Source organism: Musa acuminata, chromosome BXJ3-6 (genome assembly GCF_036884655.1).
Source record: "Musa acuminata AAA Group cultivar baxijiao chromosome BXJ3-6, Cavendish_Baxijiao_AAA, whole genome shotgun sequence".
Taxonomy (NCBI): domain Eukaryota; kingdom Viridiplantae; phylum Streptophyta; class Magnoliopsida; order Zingiberales; family Musaceae; genus Musa; species Musa acuminata.
Window position 1 is genome coordinate 4,080,001 of NC_088354.1, and position 23,015 is coordinate 4,103,015.

Consider the following 23,015-nt stretch of genomic DNA (forward strand, 5'->3'; position numbering starts at 1 on the left):
CAAGTTGTCTCTAACTTCATTCCAATTTATTTGGAGTTGTATCATTGTTGCTGAATAGTTGTCTTGCTGGCCATACAATAATTAGCACATTAATAACACAACCAGCAGCCAACCAATCTAGAAGATCAACGTAGTGATTATTGCAGACAGTTGAGCAATTTTTTCTTCAGTTTCAGTTTAAACTTGTGCTGATTCTACTAAACTATAATATCATAAAAAATCAGGAGGTAGGGAATCAATCAATTTATATGATCTTGACAAGTTGACATTACTCAGAAGCTAAACAAATCACATTCCATTACAAAAAAAAAAGAAGAAGAGAATAATATTTTACAAAAGAGATCTAAAGACAATGGGGGGCTTCTCATGGGCACCAAGAAATTTTGGAAAACACAATAGCATCAAATCTACATTCCTTTTCTTCTAATAGGTTAATTGATGCTGGAAAACCATAGAAACTTACATGTATCTCTTTGCATTATAGCATTTGAAATATCTTGTTTGGAATCACTGAAAATTCTATGAACAGTTATCAATGATAGCTCAGGTAGCAGTGATCGATGCCTCACAGTCGGATTGGTTGGAGCAGCTAGTTTCAAGAGGATTATCATTCATAGAAGTTAGATAGCACTTCTCTTTCTGCTCATCTGAATTCATTTGTTGCTGGCGGCACTCAAGGCTACAGAAAGCAATGTCACCCCTGCACAATGAAATATAACAAATAAATGCATAACATCTAAAATTTCCAAACTTTCACATTACATAAGAAAAATGAAGGTCTTGAACCATATATAACGCACAGAAGACTGAGCAGTTTTTATGTAAAAAATGCAAGACATGCAACTCATAACATTATTGTATTCACATGCATGCAAAAACACAGACATGATTTTTTTTTAGGAATTCACTGAAGAAAATAAAGTTGCAGTAATTGGAGTATTATGGATCTAACGCTAATATGATTGACGTGAATTTATATTTTAATGTACTATGAATACACATCAATAAATCTTCATCTGTAAGCTTATGCTTTTAGATAGATTAAGAATATAAATCAATAGATCTTGTCTCATGTACAGGTTTAGAATTTTAGATGGAATGACAGTGATCAAATAACTTAATATGATGAGATAAATGATGTCATCAAAGAGTATAAAAAAGGACTTAGTACTACTTCATATCAATATGGCATTGATAACAATAACTAACAAATTAAGAACAAAATTCTAATATTTGAGTGTAGAAATTTTATACCAATTTAGAGAAATATGTAGACTACCTCTTGGATTTAACTAATGACTTCCTATATAAATCAATAAAGAAGTCAGAATGATGTATGCATATTTACAAATATATGTAACACTAACAGAGGATCAGAACTCAATGAAAAACGTCTCCAGACATTTCCACAAAAATCTTCCCATAATCATAAGAAAATTGAACTTTTGAAGGTTATAAGCAAAATCTAACATAGCGTGCACTCTGTTATTAGCATATTTTCCCTAAAACCCATCGAATTAATTTGAATTGGATCAGCGCGTCCGCATGCCCTGGGGTGGAAAAAACGATCTTTGATCCGTAAAACATGTGAAAGCCAGAAAAAAGATGAAGTTTTTAGTGAGAGATGCAGGCACAAGAGAGCAGTACCTATACATGTAAGTATCTCGGCCAGGTCCGAGGCGGCGATTGCAGAGGCCGCAGGCCCTCAAGAAGGGCGCCGTCCCGTCGCCGGAGTTCCCACAGTGCACGCCGCTGTGAAGGAAAAGCGTGGACCCCACGTGCCTCGTCGCCCAACAGCCTTCTCTCCCGGCGGCCCCGATCTGCGCAGCCTCCGCCGCGCCCCACCGCGTCTCCCTCGGATTAAAGTGGCAAGCGATCGCGTCCTGATTAGACGTCTGGGCGGCCTCTACATCGAAGACGACGGCCGAGGAGAACTCCGCGGAGCTCGGCGTCCGCCTCACCTGGGGCCTCGGTCGCTTACCCAACAGCATCCCGGTCTTCTCCTCTCTTTCTCCGCGGAGAAGCGCGGGGGCGGTGAGCGAAGGTGATATTGAAGAAGGTGACGGGACCGAAGATCCTTGCAGAGGGAGAAGACGCTTGGAAGCTCAAAGCAGCCAGGGAGATTTAAAGACGAAAGAATAGATCAGGGCCGTCGAATTTAATCTCCACCTTTCTTAAGTAATCGGCACCATTGATCAGACCGCGACAAGCCTCATCCAACGGTCACGATTAATAGAGGGAAAAAATTTAAATTCTCATATTTATCCAGTGAGTCATCAATATACTTTTTTCTTTCTTTAATATATTGGACAAAAAAAAAAAGTAAGAATAAGTTCCTCGTGGGCCGAGGCGGTGGCCACGTGGCCGAGAGCCTTTGGCTGTCTTTCGGTGGGACCACCTCGGATGTGGCCTACTCATAATTAGTGACCAGTGGCGATGGGCACAGATCGGAGTGTAGTGGAGACATAGAAACAGTGACACGAGAAGGACTTCGAAGAGATTCCATTTTAGAGTGCACTAATTATTGCCCAAGTTGGACGCAGAAATCTCCAAGCAATACGAATTCTGTCGATCATAAGAGCTTGTTTTGTAAGAATGTAATGCATTGGTACAGTTGATTGATCAATGTAGTATGTGACAAGCGAAGCTAAGATGCTGACGTGGAATATTGTTTGGTAGCGTAAGTCGAGCATCGATGTGTCCATTTGATAATGGAGTCGATTTCAAGACTTTGCTTTTGACATGAAGTGGTCCCAATAATGTTAATGGCCACATCTACTAATCATTTATTTTATGCATTCATGTCACCCCTCCTATAATTCCGTTATCTTCGATTCATATCGTTTATGTTGTGAAGGACGCACATGAAACTATTACATGTTTTGAATTGGAAGGGCGCGCATGAACGAGGGACCCGTTATGGAGCGCCTATCCATCTCACTTTCTGAATCCGACCCGTTTACACGCTAACCCTTTTCGTTACTCCTATAAAAAAGATCCGACCCGTCACCGCAGCCTTCATAACTGCCCGACCCTTCGGGTTCAGCCCCTTCCCCGCTCCTTTCAGCTCACCGTCTTCTCCGTCGCTCTCCGCTCCGCTCCGCGTAGCTTCGCTCGCCGCTGCCGCAGAAGGCCGGCAGGTGCCCCCTCCATTGACCTTTGTCTTCATTTTCCGTTCTTCTAGACGTTCTGCGCTCCTGCCACCGTCCACAAAATCGGACCTCCTTGCATGCCTCTGAGGTTCCCTGCGTTAAGAACAAGACGATCGGAGTCGCGCATAACTGCAATGATTGGTGTCAGGAATCTAGTTTATATGGTCCGTTCGATCGAGGCATTGGATCTGTCTGACGGGTTTGGGCTAGGGTTTTCTTGATCTGATTTCTTGATTCTTGCTCTTTAATCTCTTCTGTTTCCCCTTCTTCTTGAGTCGGATTAGGTATGAGAATCTTAGATGCCACTGTAGGGTTCAGGGAAAGCATATATTCTGTTTCAAATTTGGATTAGATTTTCTAGGATTGATGGGAGGAAAGAGGCGTACCTAAGTGTGAGAAGCGAGTGTGAGACGTACATGTATGATTGGCGTTGAACTTTTAGTTTGCTGAGTGTGAGAAGCGACCTAAGTGTTTGAGAAATCTTGGCCCATCTAGAGGCAGTAAGAACGTTGTGGACTATCACACAGCATTTATGTGTTCTAGGTATTTCTTCTCTCCTTGTTAGCCATATAAAAGTTACACCATCAACGTTGCATTCTTGATCATTCTAATACCACTTATCTTGTGCATTAGGTTATAGCTTTTGTGCTTGGTCATATGGTTTTCTTCTGGCTTGAGTCCACTGGAAGGTTGATCATGTTATGATGGCATCCTGGGTTTCATTTTAAATGTAGTTAGATCTGGATGTATATCTCAGTGTATGATGCAGCAAGGTGGCTTGTAAAAAAGGAAAAAAAATGGGGAAATGCAGGGGATAAAACGATTTAAATAGGTCATCTATGATTCTTATATTTTAAGGTGATTGGAAATATGGGGAGCCACGGAAGAAACATGATTTAAATAGGTCATACATGAGACTTATATTTCAACTCTGTGGTAGTACATAATTTTTTATGAAAGGATTTTAATAATAAAAGGAGATTTACTTGATATTCCTGGGAGTTTTCTCCTTAAACCAGAGTGAGTTTGGTAACATATGTTTATTTCCTCTCTCTTTCCCTTCCAAAGAAAGAGAGAATTCCTTAAACCAAAGAAAGAATTCCTATATTCAGTGTGATCTCGTCCTACATCAGTTTATCTTTGCTAATACACATGAAAGGATAGCATTGGTAATTTTTTGTTGCAGCTCTCATATTGGCTGGCTGCCTGGGACCTTCGTATTATATATATGTCATCCAGCCTTAGGTTGCTTCATGAAAATGAGAAGAGAGATTTCATTATGTATTGTTAGTGAAAAATAATAGGTTCAACCTGACATATTTATCAAGTCCTTAAAAAAGTGTGTATAATATGCAAAGGACATGACGATACAATGTATTTTAGTAGTACAATAGTATATTTAACAAAGCACGATCTAATTTACGTAGTTAGACTGCGTAGTTGCATACTGTGATGACCAGTAATAACTTGCATTCTTAACTTTTTCATGATGAATTTTAATCCAATTACTCTATAACAAGCAAGAACCTATTGTAGTCAATAACAAGTAATTAACCTGCATATTTAGCTTTACAAATAAAATATGGACCATGATCTAAAATACCAGTTGGATCAAGACGTACTGATCAGTATTTTCCAGGCTGACTAAGCATATGGGTCATACACCTTGGTACAGTCTGATAGGCTGCTACATTTTTTATTATTTTATTCAGCAATACAATGAGCTACATGCTGGTGTACCATTATATCTGTAACCATCAAAATTGTAGACACAATACATTAAGAACCTCTTTCTTTTTAGTATTTATTAAAAAAAGATTCTTGAAGGAGGTGTTCAGCATGTATCAAAGAAATATCTTGATCTTACCCCACATATAGTTGATATGGATGTGACAAGCAATTTGAAGCAGTCGTGTTTCATAGGCTACCCTATAGTGGCTGTAGGAGAAGGTAGGCCACAATAAGAGGAAGAAGAAGGTGGTTGACAGTGGTGATTGTTATTTTAAAGAGCGGAAGGGAGATGAAGGAAGGATCACAAGGAGAGGTGAAAAAACAAGCTACTGCAATTCACCTTCATAAATGGAGAGAGAGAGGAGTGCAGTGATAGTAGGAGAGAGAGTCATGGGGCTCCTAATTTCGTTAATGGTGGGGATAAGATCTAGAAGTCCTTTCCTCTTTACCGGCTCTCACCGTTCCCTTATTTATTTTAAATAAAATGAGTACAATGTAGATACACTCTCACCATCCGATTGGTAGTGACTAAGTATATATCATAATATCATCTGGAACATAACTGATATTCGATACCATCAGATTTATTAGATCCTACTGTCTTCAGTTGTTAAATATTAGTGGGACTGTGATGAGATAATTTTAGTACACGTTAGATGGCCAAAATGCTACTTGACATCAGATGCAAAGTTCTAAGTACTATACTTGAAGCAGTCCATGGGCAGACTTGTATGGACACATTGGTGTATATCACAAACTAGAAGAAGAGGAGGAGGAGGTGGCAACAGAGGAGGGGAAGGCAGCAACAGTGGAGGAGGAGGAAGAGGAGGAGGAGAAGAATAAGAATAAGAGGAGTACGAAGCGAGCGAAAACGGTTGGGAAATGACAGACAATGCAAGCAACGAGTGGGCGACATGAGAGAAACAAGAGAATTCATGAGAGAGAAGGGCAGGAGTAACCCTAAATTTAGAAGAAAATGGACTTACATTCTGGTATAGGCTCTGTAACAAGTCAAAACCATGCAGTAAACCCCGTTCAACAGGCTTATCAAGTTATCATACAGTAAGCACTGTATCAAACCCAGACCGCTTGAAATGGGATATTACATGTGTATATCAGGTTCAGACTAGTAAATACCAACCAATATATATCAGTCTAGCTGAAATTAAGAACCATGCCTCACATGGCTGACTGTTTACAACCATAAGAATCACGAACACTGGGTTTCTAAGATTTAAAGAGGAATCTAGGATAGGGTATGATGGTATTTCATAAGAGTACATATGGTATTTTCTTTTTTTTATTTTCTCCATCACATTGATATCATCCTAATTCTGGTCTTGCTAATCTTGCTTTTCATTCAAATTCATAAGTTACATATGGTGACCCTATCGCTAATTGTTAGGCCTCTTGGAAACTTTAGAAGTTTTAGAAGTCGGAACTAAACTAGAATATGTGATTCATTGATTGTGTCCAACTAATCTGTTACTTGGACTTTGATGAATACTCGGGATAAAGAAGAATTGTCCTAACTTCTAAATAACCCTTAAGCCATTAGAATTATGGCAGAAGGTCTTGCGTAAGTGTTTAATAAAAAGAAAAGGCTTCAGTTGTGCCCACTTTGTCCTGATCTTCGATAATCTGAACTTGGAAGACATTGTCTTAGAAGAACATTGTACATTATTGAAGGCCTTAGTAGAATCAAAGCTTCTCAGGCCAAAGCCTTATAAAACTATAATAAGTTCTTCCAGGTCACAATTGGCTAGTCAAAACTTGTTGAGGCATTCGTAGTATTGCATATCTTGTCCCAAACAATTATTTAATTCAATGATATAGACATCTAATTAGCAAAACAATGACAAGGATGGTGAGTGTTCTTTTGGTTACAGGATATTGGTTATCCAAAATGTTGAATCACTAAGACACTAACATAGCATTACTATATTTAAATATAGCTCTTTGAGAAAAAAATCCTTTTTTCTCATTTCATTAATGATTCTTTCATATTTTTCTTTAATAAATGATGATTAGATAAAAAAGTTTCAAATGTCCATCATTGCTTTATTATGAAAAGACCTCATCTTATAGGAAACTACATTTCAATTTAGTATGTCAAAGTTTAAACCCTTTTTGACATTGCAATACCTACGTGGAAGAAGCTATTTTGCATTGGTGAAGTGGCTTCCATCATGCTCAAGCATGAGAGGTTTTTGGAATATGTTTTTTATTGTTTCTTGTTAAATAGGGTGTTTCATGTAAAACAGTGTTGGCCAATACTGTGGCTGATTGTATCTCTCGAGTGGCTGATTGGGAGTTCAAGGTAACGGACTGAGCCAGGGTGTCTCACCTACGTGAAACAGTAGATGGGTTTGACTGAATGGACTAGCGGTAGATCCAAACACTTAGGAGCAATGAGGTTTCAAGGCTGGTCTTGTTGATGGTGTCATTCAAACAACAGAGGAGTTTGATAAGCCTTAGATTTTACGGTTTTTGAGTATGGAGAAAGTGTTCGAGTTTAATCGATGGGCATTTTGGTCATTAGACCATTCAAGTTTACAGAAGCCTGACTGAAGTTACTTGCACTGATTGAAGTTGTGTTTTGTTTACTATTTTTTGGAACTAAATAGAAAATTCTAGGTCATATTGTAAGTTTCTATAAGATGAGGAGCTTTCATAATGATAAATACTGATCATTTAAATATTTTTTAAGTGATTACTTAACCAAGGACATCTTGGATCCATGATAAATATTTTTATTATGTTTTTATAGCATATATCATCTGAACAGTTTACTGGATTCATGGAATAGAGTATTAACAAATGGTAATACCAATCTTAAAACGTTGCAGCCATGTGCTTTTAATTTTGTTAAATGCCTTTCAATGTTATGCCTGACAGACATTATTAACATTTGTTTTTCTTCTGCAGGGACTACTGAAATTCATCTTTATTCTGCTGTATACGATAGCATAACAAATAATGATACATGTCTGACAGGTCGTTATTGGCTGGTTCTCTACAAGGCAACACCTCTGATTATGGAATGGTTAAAAGGGGGCATAGTTCATATGATAAGCTGGATGAACCTAATTGTTTTGGTTCTAGATGGTATTTTTCTCGCAAGGAAATTGAAGAAAATTCTCCATCCAGAAGAGATGGAATTGAATTGAAGAAAGAGAAAAATCTTCGGAATTCATACTGCAGTTTCTTGCAGGATTTGGGCATGAGGCTTAAGTTGTGAGTGCTCTATGATGCTTTATTTTGTGTAACTACTTTTTTGGCATGTAGATACTGTATATATGCAAATATATATCCATATCTAATTAGATGAAACAGAGAATTGGCAGCTCATCTACATGACAAATTTAAGATGGTTACCATTGCAAACAAAAAAGAAAGAAAAAGATTATTTACTGCACATTAAGTTTTGGTTTTAGGCCATCCAAAAAGTGTTTGTAGTAATAGTTTTCTATGGAATGTGATATTGTTTTTGAAGGCATAGAAATGCAGATGTAGCTTATTTATCTTTATTGATCTATGGCAATTTCTATGCATAATATTATTTACAGTATAAGATTTTAGCCCAACTGTTAGTAACTTTTGGTGCTCATTCATGATTCCTTCGATCATGTTACCATTATGTTTCATCATTGTTATCTTTATAGATCTATGGCAATTTCTATGCAAACTACTTTTTACAGCATAGGTGTTAAGCCCAATTGTTCTTTTCTTTTGGTGCTCATCTTGGCCCTTCTTGGACTACGTTGCAATTACATCTCACTAACCTTGAAGATTTATATTGATCATATTCTAAAGTATGAAAAGTTGCTTTCTCCATTTATGGCTTGAACTTGGATGAAAAGTAATACTGCAGGCCTCAAGTGACAATAGCTACTGCTATTGTGTTTTGTCATCGCTTTTTCCTTCGCCAATCCCATGCAAAGAATGACAGAAGGGTAAGTATATGGTGGTTCTTATTTATGACACGCAAGCATTTAGTGCATTCTATTCTCACATGTGATACTTATACTCTGGTATGATTCTTTGTTACAACTATCACATCTTTAATTTGCATGCATTCTGGTGTAATAGCTATGACAGTCCTGATGAATGTTATTCAGGAAAAAGTGAGAAAAAAAAATTATCACACATTTGGTCCAAAATTAAATGAATGGGATTTTACATGATAAGTATACAATAGGACCTGTTAGGCTGTTAGTTTTATGTATTTCATGCATTTCAAACAACAGTTTTCTATAATTTCAGTATTTACATGCAACAGATTGGTCGGTGTTGCAAAAAGCAATTGTAGCTTAAAGGTGTTACCCTTGGGATGGTGTGATTTGTTACAAAGATATTATTTTTGCAAAGCAGCCTTAGTTAGTTCCAGCAACCTTTGTATGGTTATCTATCATAAATTTAGGCCTTATATTTGCCGAAAGAGCATCGTTATGCACAATGCAATCGACTACTAGATTTGAAAAATATATAGGGTCTTATCAAAACTGTAAACAGTAAAACCACTTCTTTAATCAGAGAGCAACTGAAGAAACTGTTGTAGGTTGGTGTAAGCCTGTAATGACACATTATGGAGTGAAAGGTTGAATGTAAAAGACAACATGAAATGGGCCAAATATCAGATCTGAATATATATATATACTGTTCACCTGATCAAAAGCTGGAAAGAGCAGAAAAACTTTTGTTGGATTAAGAAGTAATCAAATAACTATTGTAGATTGCTATAGTTAAACATACAAAGCGAAAACTTGTAAAAGACTATATGAAATGGTCCAAGTATTAATCTGAATAAAATAAAGGCTATCACCTGACCTGAAGCTGGAAACAGCAGCAAAATTCCTGTTGGATCACGTAGCAACTTAATAAATTGCTGTGGGTTGCTGTAGCAGCACACGCTATGAAGTGAAGGTTCCAGTAGGAAATATTAATTGAGAAAAATAGGTAGATTGAAAGAACATACCAGAAGAAAAAGCTAAGATAGGCAATACCATATGAGGTACATTGATTAATATTAGTGGTGTTAAAAGGGTTATATGGAGACATAAGAAAGCTTTTCTAAAAGCAACAAAAAGAGATGCATCTCTCTTTTTTAACTAAAGATATGCCATATAGTAAGCTCAATGACAAGAGAAGCTCCATTTTGGCAGCCCCAAACAGTTGGGACAATACAGCTTTTTGTTGCTGTCATGGTGGTGGTTGGAATCTTAACTTTGTTGATGCGATAGTATCTAATCTCTGAAAACTGTCTAAGTGGGTCCTAATAAGCAACAGTAATGTGTGATATAATCAACAATTTCTGTTTTGATCACCTGGTAAAGTTTGCCCATTCTTATCTCATCTGTATATGTTTTCTGCAGATAATTGCAATTGCTTGCTTGTTCCTTGCTGGAAAGGTTGAAGATACTTCTCGCCCACTAAAGGATGTCATTCTTGTTTCATGTGAAATTATATACAAAAAGGAACCTTCAGCTGTCCAGAAGATCAAACAGAAGGTATCCTGTGATCTCTTTTCATAAATTTTTATTTTTCATTTGGCCTTTTGTATTCATATTAATGAAAGAAATATTGCTGCTATTACTTTACCATTTATCTTGTTTTCTACTTAAGTTTTGAATCCACCTTTTGTCTAAATATTGAAATTCTGAATTCCTTTTCTTGTGCGCATTTCTGTTTTCAACTCTTTTGAATTCCTTCCGTAGAGAAGGAAAATGTAAATTTACTCTGTGGCTTTTCTTAACAGTTTTGAATGCGTCATGTGATATGTTTGCTTGGTAATGTGCAGGAAGTATATGAACAGCAAAAGGAACTCATTGTACTAGGGGAACGGGTTGTACTTGCTACACTGGGTTTTGACCTGAATGTGCTCCATCCTTATAAACCCCTAGTTGAAGCAATAAAAAAGTTCAAGGTTTCCACACAGAATTCTCTTGCACAAGCGGCATGGAACTTTGTGAATGATGGGTATGTCAGACCTTACCCTCGTGTTCATCATTAGTGATCCCATGTTGGCTAGGTCAATCTATTTGTGTTTCTTTTCCATCATTTATACATCCAAAAGGGGGGGAATGCAGGCTGCGAACATCGCTTTGCTTGCAGTATAAGCCCCATCATATAGCAGCTGGTGCTGTATGTCTTGCTGCTAAGTTTCTTAAAGTGAAGCTGCCATCTGATGTTGAAAAGGGTTGGTGGCAAGAATTTGATGTCACCCCTCGGCAGTTGGAAGGTTCATGTTTCATATTAGAATACTACTACTCAGCAGGTATTATACAGTTATTATGGAGAATATTGTGTTTCATTTTATTTTTTTTTCATATCTATATTCCAGATGTTAGCAACCAAATGTTGGAGCTTTATGAGCAAAACCGATCAGGTCAATCTTCTCATTCTACTGAAGTAGAAGGAAACATTGGTGGTAGTAATAACGAGCCTATTGTTACAACTTCAAGTGTTGGTAGGAGTTCAGTGTCAACAAATGGGCATGCTCAGGATGCTGTGTTGACTAATGTCGAGCAAGGTGGACAAACTCCAGGTCCTGCTTGGTCATTTGGTTCACAGTCATATGCTGACAGTAATCATATAGATAATCATTGCAAACAAGGACAAGGTGATGGAAAGGAGAGTGCTGGGTGTAAGAGTGAGATTTGGGACCATAATATGGGCGCTGAAGGCAATGATTGTTCAAGTAATGAATTTGATAAGAGTTCAGACTGCAGGGAAAATACTCTAGAAACTTCATGTTGCTCTAAGCCTGATCTACCACTGGGGAGTGCGGTGGTCAATGAACGAGATAAGGTGAAGGTGGATAAGGAACTGATGGATGCAGGTTCATCTACCAAATCATTGAGCATCAGCAGGCAGATCTCCGACTTTGGTGAAACTGCAAAAATCTTCTTCCCACCAGATTCCATCAACAGATGCAAAACTAAAGCTGCCTTAGAGAAGCAGCGGAGGCTTCAGAACAATGGGGGACAGAAAAGAAAATCAATGGATGAGCATGATGATCTCATAACAAGGGATGGTTGTGAACTTCCTTGTAAGCTGGCTAGCCAGAGAGCTATGGTTACAGGAAGAGAGCTAGAGTATATGCAGCAGTGTCACAATCGTCACCAGTCATGTGATACAACAGGATCCAGAGGCAACAGGTAATGAATCTCTCATATACGAGAGGCACTTGGATGAGGAATCTTTTTACTGGTTTTTTCGTTAATAACACAGTCTATGTACTTTTTGGCCAGTATTGGTACTAGTATCTGTTTAGTGGTACATTTGCTCGTGAGGTAGATTGATGGCATGATTCTGTTTCCTTCTGGTTGCTGTGCAGGTTGGAGAAGTTGCATAACAAGCCATAGAAGAGAGGAAGAGAAGTCAGTCACAACACTAGTTACTTTGGTATGTGGGGATTCTCACGTGCATTTTAATAAAATCTACTGTGCAGCATTATACTTACTTGTTGGATCTTTACAATGTTCTCTGGGCTCTTAGTAATTACGTCGAGCTGATGTGCAAATTGGATCCACATACACGCTTTTGAACGGTTGCAAATTTCATGACAGAGATATTCACTGGTGTGCTGCGTGCATTTAGCAACATTTACTTTACATGAAAGTTCATGTTGACCGTTGGGGGGTTCGTCTTCTCTTCGGGATTTGTAGAGTACAACAGAAATATATTGCAGAAATGGGTTATACAATTACGAGAGGAACCTAAAAAGAAACACATGCATTAATATGTGAGAACATATTAAAATATTCTTGCTCGAACTCCCGGTTTGTTCTTGTCCGGAGCCGGCTGGTTTCTATGAGCTTTTCGCCATCCACCAAAGTGCTTCAGACCATCTTTCGGAGCACCTGACACAAACATATAGCACCACAACAGGCAACAAACAGAACGATTTATTCTAGGCTAAGACCATCCACTACACACGCAAGGCCACGATATATAGTTCAAATACTAAATTATTTAGATCTCAAAATCCATGCATAGCAGAAGACGATACAGAAAACAAGACTACCAGACTCACAAAAATCCTTGGGAAAGAGCAGACATACGACAATTGTCTCAAGTTTTAACGTAGAACAATAATAAAATAGAAGCCAACCATCAACCCCGCCACCGCCTGTCGAGCACCCAGTTCTGCTTCCAGACACCACCAGATACCATACCTGAGAGCTCGTCAACACGTCGGCACGGAGACATGACAACAAGACTATTAATGACTCCAGACACGAATGATCCCCAATCCTCATTTCATTTCTTCTTCTGAGCTGCTTTGGTAACCTTAGCGCCAGAGGGATCCTTCTTCTCCACGCTCTTGATGACACCCACAGCAACAGTCTGCCTCATGTCTCTCACAGCAAACCTACCTAGTGGAGGGTAGCCAGAGAAGGTTTCCACCACCATAGGCTTCGTAGGAATCATCTTCACAAAACCTGCATCACCATTCTTAAGGAACTTGGGCTCCTTCTCCAGCTCCTTGCCAGATCGCCTATCAATCTTGGTTAACAACTCAGCGAATTTGACTGCAATGTGAGAGGTGTGGCAATCCAAGACAGGAGCATAACCATTCCCAATTTGGCCAGGGTGGTTCATGATGATAACTTGAGAGGTGAAGTTAGCAGCCTCCTTCGCTGGGTCATCCTTGGAGTTTGAGGCAACAAAACCACGTTTCAAATCCTTCACAGCAACATTCTTTACGTTGAAGCCAACATTGTCACCAGGTAAAGCCTCCTGGAGTGCCTCATGGTGCATCTCCACGGATTTGACTTCTGTAGTGAGTCCTGTAGGACCAAAGGTGACAACCATACCAGGTTTCAGTACTCCAGTTTCAACACGACCAACAGGAACAGTTCCAATGCCTCCAATCTTGTAAACATCCTGAAGAGGAAGGCGAAGAGGCTTGTCCGTTGGACGCTTGGGCTCATTAATCAAGTCAAGGGCTTCAAGGAGTGTCGGGCCCTTGTACCAGTCAAGGTTGGTGGATCTCTCAATCATGTTATCACCTTCAAAACCAGAAATGGGCACAAAAGGAATCTTATCAGGGTTGTAGCCGACTTTCTTCAAGTAGGACGAGACCTCCTTAACAATTTCATCATATCGTGCCTTCGAGTATTTGGGTGTTGTGGCATCCATCTGAAAAAAGAATATCATAATCCTTTAAAAAACCAAAATTTAAATAACAAAAGCATCATGTACCACATGCAATCACATTGCAAAATTACCTTGTTGCAGCAACAAATCATCTGTTTGACACCAAGAGTGAAAGCAAGAAGTGCGTGTTCACGAGTCTGTCCATCCTTTGATATACCTGCTTCAAAACCACCAGTTGTGGAATCAATGATGAGAACTGCACAGTCAGCCTGAGAAGTTCCTGTAATCATGTTCTTGATGAAATCCCTATGACCAGGAGCATCAATGACTGTGCAATAGTACTTCGTGGTCTCAAACTTCCACAGAGCAATATCAATGGTGATGCCACGTTCTCGCTCAGCCTTCAGCTTGTCAAGCACCCAGGCATACTTGAATGATCTCTTGTTCATTTCAGCAGCTTCCTTCTCAAATCTCTCAATAACACGCTTGTCAATGCCACCAAGTTTGTAAATGAGATGTCCAGTTGTTGTAGACTTTCCAGAGTCGACATGGCCAATGACGACAATGTTAATGTGAACCTTCTCCTTTCCCATTGCTTATTTCTTGTTGAACTAAGGACTGTAAAATGTCAACCAAGAATATATCAGCCTCAAAACTAGCTTTAACCGAATTACATGACAACAAAAAATTAATATAGTAGCACAGTGGTCAACTATTGCAGATTTGATAAGTTCAGATAGATGGTAGCACTGTAGCCTACTGCATTATACAATATAACAAAGCAGTCACTACAGCCATCACATAGGGTAACATGTCACTAGAAATTAAAAAAACAATTTAGAAGAATGTAAAGTCAATATATACAAAAAAATAACTGATAACCTCTCCTAAAGATGGTTATATATGTCCATCAAAGTGAATGGTAAATGATAAATACAAAAATGTACAAGCAGATTGTATCATACAACAATGCTTATCATAAATTACCAAATACCTAAATTACATTCAACAATAACCACAACTTTCATATAGCATTACAATACCTAATAGTCAAATGCATAATAGGAGAGAAATTACAAGCAAAGATAAGGAAGAGATCACAAACTAAGTACAAGCAAGACCACAAAAGATCAAGGCACCAAGATAGAGAAGGGGAGGAAAAACTAGTATAGAGTAATTGCAAGTTTTACCATGCCTATGAAAGCATACCCTAACTCATTTTTAGTCATGAAGTTTCTTCCAATATTTTGTAAATAAAAGGAAATTTAATTTCCATGTTGTATTTTGTCTTATTTTATCACAATTTTCTATTAATGCTTGTGTTACTTATTCACCATAAAATTGTTAGATCCAATAATTATACTTGGTAATAGGTTTCGACACTAGACAAAACAACAACACAACATTAAAAAAAGATTAAAAAGCACAAAATTTTTATCTTTAATACCTTTGCATTATCAACTACTTAAAAATAATAATAATCATAAATAATAATAGTTAATTAATTTATCTTTAACAAAAACAAAAAAAAATATACTATTGGAAAAAAAGAGAACGATGAGCGGCTCAAGAAACTTCAACTAACGAAATCTAAAAATGATTTGTCTCTAGTTAGTATGACAAGATGTGGTTTCTTTGGAACCTTGTAAAGTATGACTAATCATACATATTCGGTCATTAAAGGGCAATCATCAAGATTCCACAATCTTTAACAGTTCTTTCCGTTGATCAACCTTAAATCAAGCAAACAAAAGATTAAACCATCAAAGAAACACAACTTCCTACAGATCGGAAGGATAAACTACCAAACCACAACGTAGGGAAAGGAAAACGAGTGATAAGATCTAAGTTTTACGACGAATCATACATCTTGGATCATTAAAGAGCAATCATCAAGATCGAACAATCTTTAACAGTCGTCCCATTGATCAACTTTAAATCAAACAAACAAACAAGCTTAAGCCCATGATGAAACGCAGAACTTCCTACAGATCTGAAGGATAAACTACCAAACCACAACGTAGGAACAAGAAACCGATTGATAATATCTAAGTTCTACAGAAACGAATAGCTTCCTACAGATCAGAAGAATAAACGACCAAACCACAACGGAGGAACAAGAACGCGATCGATAACATCTAGGTTTCCCGAATCAAACAAAAAATACAACCAAATCACGAGAGAGGAACAAAAATACGATTGAAAAGATCTAAGTTACCTGGATCGAACGAAAAATACAACCAAATCATGAAAAACGAACAAGGAACGTTCGGAAATCGCGATTAACGAGATCCCCCTACGATCTTGACAAGAGAATGTAATACGCATGAGAAGAAATCTAACCCTAAGGAAGAGGGAGCCGAGGAGAGATGGAGAGATCGGCGGCCGCCGCGCTCCTTCGAGATCGATTTGCAAAGAGAGACAGAAACCCTAGCCCGACCCACTTGGAACTTATAGCTGACACGATGACCTAAAATGCCCTTAGGGTTTGCATTGATAACGAGGGTAAATTAGTCACTTTACTATGTCCAACATACTTTGTGGCGGCGGCGCGGTGGCGACCGATGTTTTTATTCGCACCCGTCTCTTCCGTACCCGCTGCATCTACCCATTCAGCACGCTGGGTGTAAGGCGGAATGGACGTCTGTGATTGGAAGACTAACCATCCAAGTACACAAAAGGTGACCGAATTTAGTGTTCGTTTCTTTGTATTGATTGATAAGATTTGCTGAAGTATATGAGGATTTGAAGAGATTTTTGATCGAAAGCTGAAGAACTCCTCTTGTTAATATAATATGTGATCATCATCGTTCGTCAATACTATTAAGGTTATCGAGCTAAATTTAGGTGAAAACACAATTCTCCTTCGAGTTTCTCCAATCTATGTTGGATCCGAAAATGACACAAATGTCAGTCAAAGTTGATGTTGTTTCTTGATAGAAATCGATCGATGTGATGTCGAATTTTTGCGCCAATCGTGACTTCTGATTCTTGGATATCTTTTTGCGTTACTCAGCTTTAGATTTAAAGGCCTAATTTTTATTGATTGGCACAACACATCCAACCAAAAACCTTAGGTGGGTTGGGCTTTGATGTCTCTGCATCCCTTAGAATTTTGGCTTGGAAATAGAGTCATGTAATAGATCAAAGAATGCCAAATCATTTTGATCTCTGCAAGGAAGTCCAGTCCATGAACTATACAATTCAAGGGCTGAGCCTTGCAATTGGCCAGCTTGACCTGATTTGCTATCTTCAACAATCTGTAGAACTTCCAAATAGTTGACATTGACATCTTCTACATTTCTCCTTGGCCTTGCTTCGATTGCTTGATTCACTAACTTGTGTATCTTCTACAACTTAACAAGATTGCAGTCATCAAACATGGATCAAATATCTATCTACGATTGATGTGCTTCCACTTCCTGCACTTGGCTCTATGTTTATTCTTTTGGTCTCTCTATCAGAACAAAGACCAGGAGGTATTCAGCTTGCTAGCAAGAAGACCCACCTTCTCATACCTGTGAGAGGACAGTAATAAAGATTGCCTTTAGCTGCTTGCATGAACTTACTTGTCTTGTTCATGGCATGTAACTCATGAATTCTGCATTCTTGTTTTGGCCTAGTTATGTTTTTGGTATCTTTGGTAAGGAGTCGAAGCTGGCAATAGATGATAAGAGCAAGGTGGTGATGATGATTCACATCATGTTTGCAGAGGGTGACATATTCTTCCTTTCTTCATTCTGAGCCTCTTGAGATGGAACATATGCATATGTGATATGTTTGAGTGTGGTTTTGTCTTTCTCTTTCTTTTCTTTTCTTTTTCCCCCCCCTTTTGTTTTGGTAAAGCCAAGCTATAGAGATGGTTTGATTTGGAATTGAATTAGATGTACAGAATCTTTTGTGGCTCACACACTATCTGTCTCCTCTCTCTCACATTAGTAATGCTCAGTGTTATTAGAAGGTAGCATGAATAGAATGTGTTTGTTTTCTCTTCATTGTCGGATATGTTTTATGCTAGTGAGAGAATCATAAAAGTGTTGGTGGGGTCAAGATGTTGCCTTTGGTGGGGTTTGAGCTATGCTTTTAGGATAGCAATGCAGACTTTATCTGAATTCTTCTTGTCTGGAATGGGATGTAGCTGCACAGAATGGAACAGAAGAAGAGTGCAAGCTCAGATGTTCCTGCTCTCATGACCTTTACCTCAGCTGCTGCACCAAAGTCTTTTATGTTCATATTTGGAAGACATATTAACAGAAAAGATCTGATCCATCTTTCTGGCTCTGTTTTTTCTGCTCCATAGTGCTCTTTGGAAGGTCTTCAGCTATCCAATCCCATCACTTCTGAAAGGATTGATCAGATCCAAGCATGTCTCCAAAGTTTCAAGATTAAGTGTATCAAACCTTTTGTACTATAAATCCAGTTTTTACCAACATCTATCCCACCAAAAAGACCCAAAAAAAGAAAGAGTTGCAATTGAGTGAACACACAGAGTTCTTTGGTTGCACAAATTGTCACATTCTCACTATGACATAATCACTTTGTCCTAAGAAAGATGAAATAATTATATGTATATATATAGATAGCTATAAAGCTTTCCTTAAACTAAAGCTAAGCTTAATCAAACTTAGGACAGAATCCACCATCTTTTATTCTTCTTTTTGATGCAGAGAGTGAAGTTGAGAGGAACGAAACAAGCAAGTTTAAGGGAAACCTTCTTGCAGTAACATACAGTATATAAATATGTGTGATATTGTGACAGTAACTTCATTTATAGTTCCGTGTAGGACTTGTGGAATTCTCTAAGAAGATTGCGAGATCTTTGAATGTTGGAGGTAGGCAGTGGGTCAAAATTTGCTCCTTACTTTCCGAGACAGGTAATGGCACAGTGTCAAACAGTGGTACTGTTGAAGACATCAAGCTCAGAGGGAAGGCAGCGATGGACGTAAACCTTTAGAGGTTACCGGATGCTTTGAATCTTTTAGGAAGTGCCTGTAGGAGCCTTGTTTTCTTACCTTATGTCCTTGGTTTTCTCTACTCGAAAAGATTCTACAAAGAGAGTCTCTTAGTTGTCTTCTCCTGCATTAAGGTAGGGGTGAAAATGATCATCTTCTTCATTAGAAAAGATCCTGTAAATGATATATAAGAAGCTCATGAACTTTTTTGCTATACATATCAACCTGGAATGATGAATCTTTAGGTATCTTCTCACACTGACCTAATAAAGAAATAAGTATGCAGAATAACTTGTGCTGGAAATAATGATACAATCTGCAATAGGTTAGGGCTGAAAATGATGAGAGCAAAACTTTTAAAAGTCATACATGAAAAGTAATTTTAGCTCATTCCATAATATGTGAAGTTTAAATCTACTGAACTATATATTTTATGGTATCATATGACCTAAAGAAGATTAAACATTATGTTGTAAACTGATAGATTCTGGAAATTTTGAATGAGGAAAAGGAAAACTATGATCATTACTTATATGCACAAAGATTTGAAATCAAGTTGATACAACAAGCACACCAGAACTGCAGAAACATATGAGCTCTAACCTGACTTGTTTTTGATATCAGGATACAAAAGTACCACACCCAGTGAAATGTTCTGTGCATATATTATACTTCTTTCAGATTGAAAGGTACACATCCTCACTGCACAAACTCAGAAAACCATTAACTGAAGAAAAGGGATTGAGAACCATAACACAAGCATAAAAAAAATAAACATGCTTTATGATCAAATTGTGGAGTTTGATAGATGATTTTGTCTTACATTAGGCTTTGTGTCATGCAAGTTGTCTTCACATCTTCAAATTTTGAACATGAGGAGATAGTGGACTTTGTATGTGCCCAACAGGTATTGGGGCAACCATAGCCTTCCACCAAACCATTCTCCCCATGGATTGCTGGTACTTGGAAGGCAGCAGTACATTTGGTCACTAGTCTCTGTTGGACATATGGATCCAACACAGGATGCAATATGGCCACCACCACAGTCCACATGCAATATGTTCCAAGTGAAGTCTGAGGAGGTTCAATGTATTATACAATGAGACCATTCAATAGGCAGCATATACAAATATACAGTCTGAGTAGGTTCAATGTATTTATCGGATATATTCGGTATAAAGACCTATATTGTCCGATATAAAAGGTCTATATCATGTGGTATAGAATTTTAATTGATTAGTATTTTTTTAATTTATCTTTAACTCGATACGTATCGATGTGTTGATATACTAAGCTTAGATGTTTAGAGGTCCGATATCGGGAGAATATAAAATTGCTAATGGTTGTAGTAAATTTGGGCTTTAGTTGAACCAATCTGACCTTCCAATTCCAAACCAAAGAGATGGTGGGAAAGTTTTGGTGATTAGAGTAGAAAAATTGGGTCTTTGCAAAGGATGTGCAAGAGAAAAAGATGGAGTGAGAGTGCTACATGCAACATAGACAAGGAATAATCCCCACATCAGAGTCGAGGTAGGATTAGGACAAAAGGGATGGAGGTGGGAGTGAAGTTGCCACCAAACAGTCCTATCAAAGTCCTTTACCATTGATCACTATGAACATTAATCATAATTTGCCCACCACATTTCTTTTTGTATTTAATTCAACTATGCTATCCAATAATACATAGAGTAAGTAGGGCTAGTATAGGTGTAAATCCAGAATCTGATACTGAGAGAAATGGCCTTTCATGGAGTCCACTCAGGTAGCTCAGACTGATCAATTTCCCATGGAATTTAGCTCATAGATGATAGAATCATACCCCCAACTTGATGCAAGTGAAGATTATTCTTGTTAGGTTCAATTCCATCAATGGTCATGTCAAGCATTTGGTCCTTCTTTTGTAGTTGTGCTGTAGGGGTCATAGGTGTGATGTATTAGTAATACCAATGCATGTAGGTTCATATAGAGAGATGATAATTAGCACAATTAAGTTGTTTCATAGTCCCTTCAGTGGTAGTGCAGCTTCTACAAATTCCCCTAACTCATCACATCAATGTTGCAGTCTTCTTTCTCCCTCTCCTCATTTGTTTATGTCTTGCCTCCAACCCTTTCAATGTTACTTTTTTTTTTTCCCTACTCTCTCTCTCTCTCTCTCTCTCTCTCTCTATATATATATATATATATATATATATATCTCCTCACTCTTACTTTGACTGTATACCATCTGACTCTTTCTGCCACCACCATGGTTTCAATCTTTGGGCGTTGGCCTTTTTGAGTGTAAAGCTGAGTAGAAGTCTCCCCTCCCTCTTTCCTCCTGAGATGGTTAAATAAGAAGCTATAGCAAGCCATCCTTACCTTTCCTCAATCTTTATCTCTCCTCAACGCCACACCCCTTCATTCATTCTCTCTCTTTATTTCTTTGACTATTCCCCTCTCCACTCTCCTCCTCCTCCTCCTCAAAGCTTCTTCCACAGCCCATTCTTAGATCCATGGCTCCTACCAGAGCACTACAGATCCAAAATATCTTCTTCTTTCTAGTGCTTTATGCTCTTTCTGTAATCATGGCTTCCTCCTCTCTCTTTGCCTCCCTCTCTTAAGTGCTACTGCTATATATTATCTTCTCTTCCTGACCTCTCATGGACTCGGTTAACAGCGGGAGCCTTCAGTCCTCCAGCGGCGAAGGCAATGAGTTCAACTCAAGCAGTGCCGACTCCCTTTCTGCCTTCTTCCGATCCACCGCCGCTGCCGCGCTTCCGCCTCCGCAACCGCCACCGCCCTCCTCCTCGGTCCACAACCACCACTTCTTCGACCCCATCTCCTACCTCGACTCCATCACCTCCACCACCCCCTCCTGGCCGCCTCGCGCCCTCCGCGCCTCCCATAATGTCGGCGTCTTTCCCTCCATCACCACCACCCCCTCCTGCTCCTCGCCCGACGTCAACTACCCGACGCCGGTGCAACCGCCCGACCAGTCCGCCGCCGCGCCACGGAGCTCGAAGAAGCGGTCGAGAGCCTCACGCCGGGCGCAGACGACGGTGCTGACCACCGACACCTCCAACTTCCGCGCCATGGTGCAACAATTTACCGGCATACCATCTCCTCCGTTCGACATCGCCCCCACCGCTACGTCTTCGTCCCCCTTTGCCAGATCACGCCTCAACGTCTTCCGTTCCGCTGCTGCCTTTGGATCCACCTCTGCCCCTCCGCCGCCGCCTTTCCTCCTCCGGCCCTTCCAGCCTAAGGTCCAAGGTTCTACCTTAACTACAACTACCACTACTGTTACCACTGCCACCGCCATCTGTTCTTCTTCTACTACCACTGGTTCTAACGCTAGCACAAGCTTTGCTGCTACTAACAGTACTATCTTCGATTCCAGTCTCAGTGCCTCAGCTCGAATTTCTACTACTAGTAGTAGTGCTAATCCATCTAATAACAACAACAACTACCAATTGCCTTCACCTACTCTTGCATATGGCAGCAAAAGCCAACCACTTCTGAGCACCCAAAACCACATGCTTACCTTGCAATCCCTTCTCCACGCAAAGTGCACAAAGCCTCAAATTCCTATGCCGTCAGCCGAGCAATCGAGATGGACCAACGGGTACCCAACAGAGGCCGGCGATCGTGCTCGGTCGAGTCCGATCTCTGCAGGAAACTCCAGTGGCTCGCAGCAAGGAATGAGCAGTTGCAAGCTGAACTACTTGGCGCCGGGTTCATCGGAGTGCAGTGCGGAGCAAGGGTCGGAGCGCGCCACAGCGTCGAGGAGTGAAGGTGCGATGGACTCCTGGATTTTTTCTTCAGATTAGCAGATAGAGAAGACTTTGTCGTGGAGGCAAAGAGGAAGCAGATTAGGGCTCTTGACTGCATCTGTTATTCAACTGCTAAGGCACTTTGCATCCATGACTCGTTTTATCTTTCATAGATTGTGTATATGAATATAGGATTTCTCTTGTGAGATATCTTGATGGCCATTTTTGTATCCAAGGAAGACATGTCTGAGAACAGTGGTGGAGGGTAAAAGACAATGCTCTTTCAGATGGAAGAGAGAGAAAGACACTGTGGTGCAGTAGTG

At 39.2% G+C, this 23,015-nt stretch overlaps 4 protein-coding genes across 6 annotated transcripts in view; 2 read left to right on the top strand and 2 right to left on the bottom strand.

The window, feature by feature from the left end:
* Positions 1-2,093, bottom strand: part of LOC135640220 (FCS-Like Zinc finger 5-like) — a 4,048-nt gene extending 1,955 nt beyond the window's left edge. For 2 of the 3 annotated variants that reach the window (XR_010497204.1, XR_010497203.1), the window contains exons 1-2: positions 1,648-2,093; positions 464-700 (exon numbers count right to left, since the gene is read on the bottom strand). Coding sequence is in view for 1 of the 3 variants with exons in the window: in XM_065154458.1 (XP_065010530.1) it covers positions 544-700; positions 1,648-1,991 (501 nt within the window). In the remaining 2 variants the exon portion in view is untranslated. Of the gene's footprint in view, positions 1-280; positions 701-1,647 lie in introns of those variants that run through there. The other variant, XM_065154458.1, reaches the window with a different exon arrangement.
* Positions 2,094-3,034: 941 nt separating this feature from the next.
* LOC135639643 (cyclin-T1-3-like) lies at positions 3,035-13,976 on the top strand. Its single transcript, XM_065153494.1, has 8 exons — positions 3,035-3,140; positions 7,812-8,120; positions 8,758-8,839; positions 10,259-10,393; positions 10,684-10,862; positions 10,973-11,124; positions 11,227-12,043; positions 12,223-13,976. Exons 2-8 carry the CDS (start codon positions 7,870-7,872, stop codon positions 12,248-12,250), a joined length of 1,644 nt encoding a protein of 547 aa, XP_065009566.1. The 5' UTR covers positions 3,035-3,140; positions 7,812-7,869; the 3' UTR covers positions 12,251-13,976.
* Positions 12,839-16,430, bottom strand: LOC135639644 (elongation factor 1-alpha-like). The gene is made up of 3 exons (XM_065153495.1): positions 16,332-16,430; positions 14,120-14,606; positions 12,839-14,030 (listed from the first exon to the last, which is right to left on the bottom strand). The coding sequence occupies exons 2-3, from the start codon at positions 14,579-14,581 to the stop codon at positions 13,149-13,151; spliced, it is 1,344 nt and encodes a 447-aa protein (XP_065009567.1). The 5' UTR covers positions 14,582-14,606; positions 16,332-16,430; the 3' UTR covers positions 12,839-13,148.
* Positions 16,431-21,579: 5,149 nt separating this feature from the next.
* Positions 21,580-22,749, top strand: LOC135640720 (uncharacterized). Its single transcript, XM_065155426.1, has one exon. The coding sequence runs from the start codon at positions 21,580-21,582 to the stop codon at positions 22,747-22,749; it is 1,170 nt and encodes a 389-aa protein (XP_065011498.1).
* The last annotated feature ends 266 nt before the right edge of the window (positions 22,750-23,015 follow it).

Coding starts and splice junctions, on each gene's coding strand:
- LOC135639643 (XM_065153494.1), top strand. CDS start 7,870: ATGTCTGACAGGTCGTTATTGGCTGGTTCTCTACAAGGCAACACCTCT. Junction 10,863..10,972: donor TGGAACTTTGTGAATGATGG/GTATGTCAGACC, acceptor GGGGGAATGCAG/GCTGCGAACATCGCTTTGCT. Junction 12,044..12,222: donor ACAGGATCCAGAGGCAACAG/GTAATGAATCTC, acceptor GTTGCTGTGCAG/GTTGGAGAAGTTGCATAACA.
- LOC135639644 (XM_065153495.1), bottom strand. CDS start 14,581: ATGGGAAAGGAGAAGGTTCACATTAACATTGTCGTCATTGGCCATGTC. Junction 14,031..14,119: donor TGATTTGTTGCTGCAACAAG/GTAATTTTGCAA, acceptor TTCTTTTTTCAG/ATGGATGCCACAACACCCAA.
- LOC135640720 (XM_065155426.1), top strand. CDS start 21,580: ATGGACTCGGTTAACAGCGGGAGCCTTCAGTCCTCCAGCGGCGAAGGC.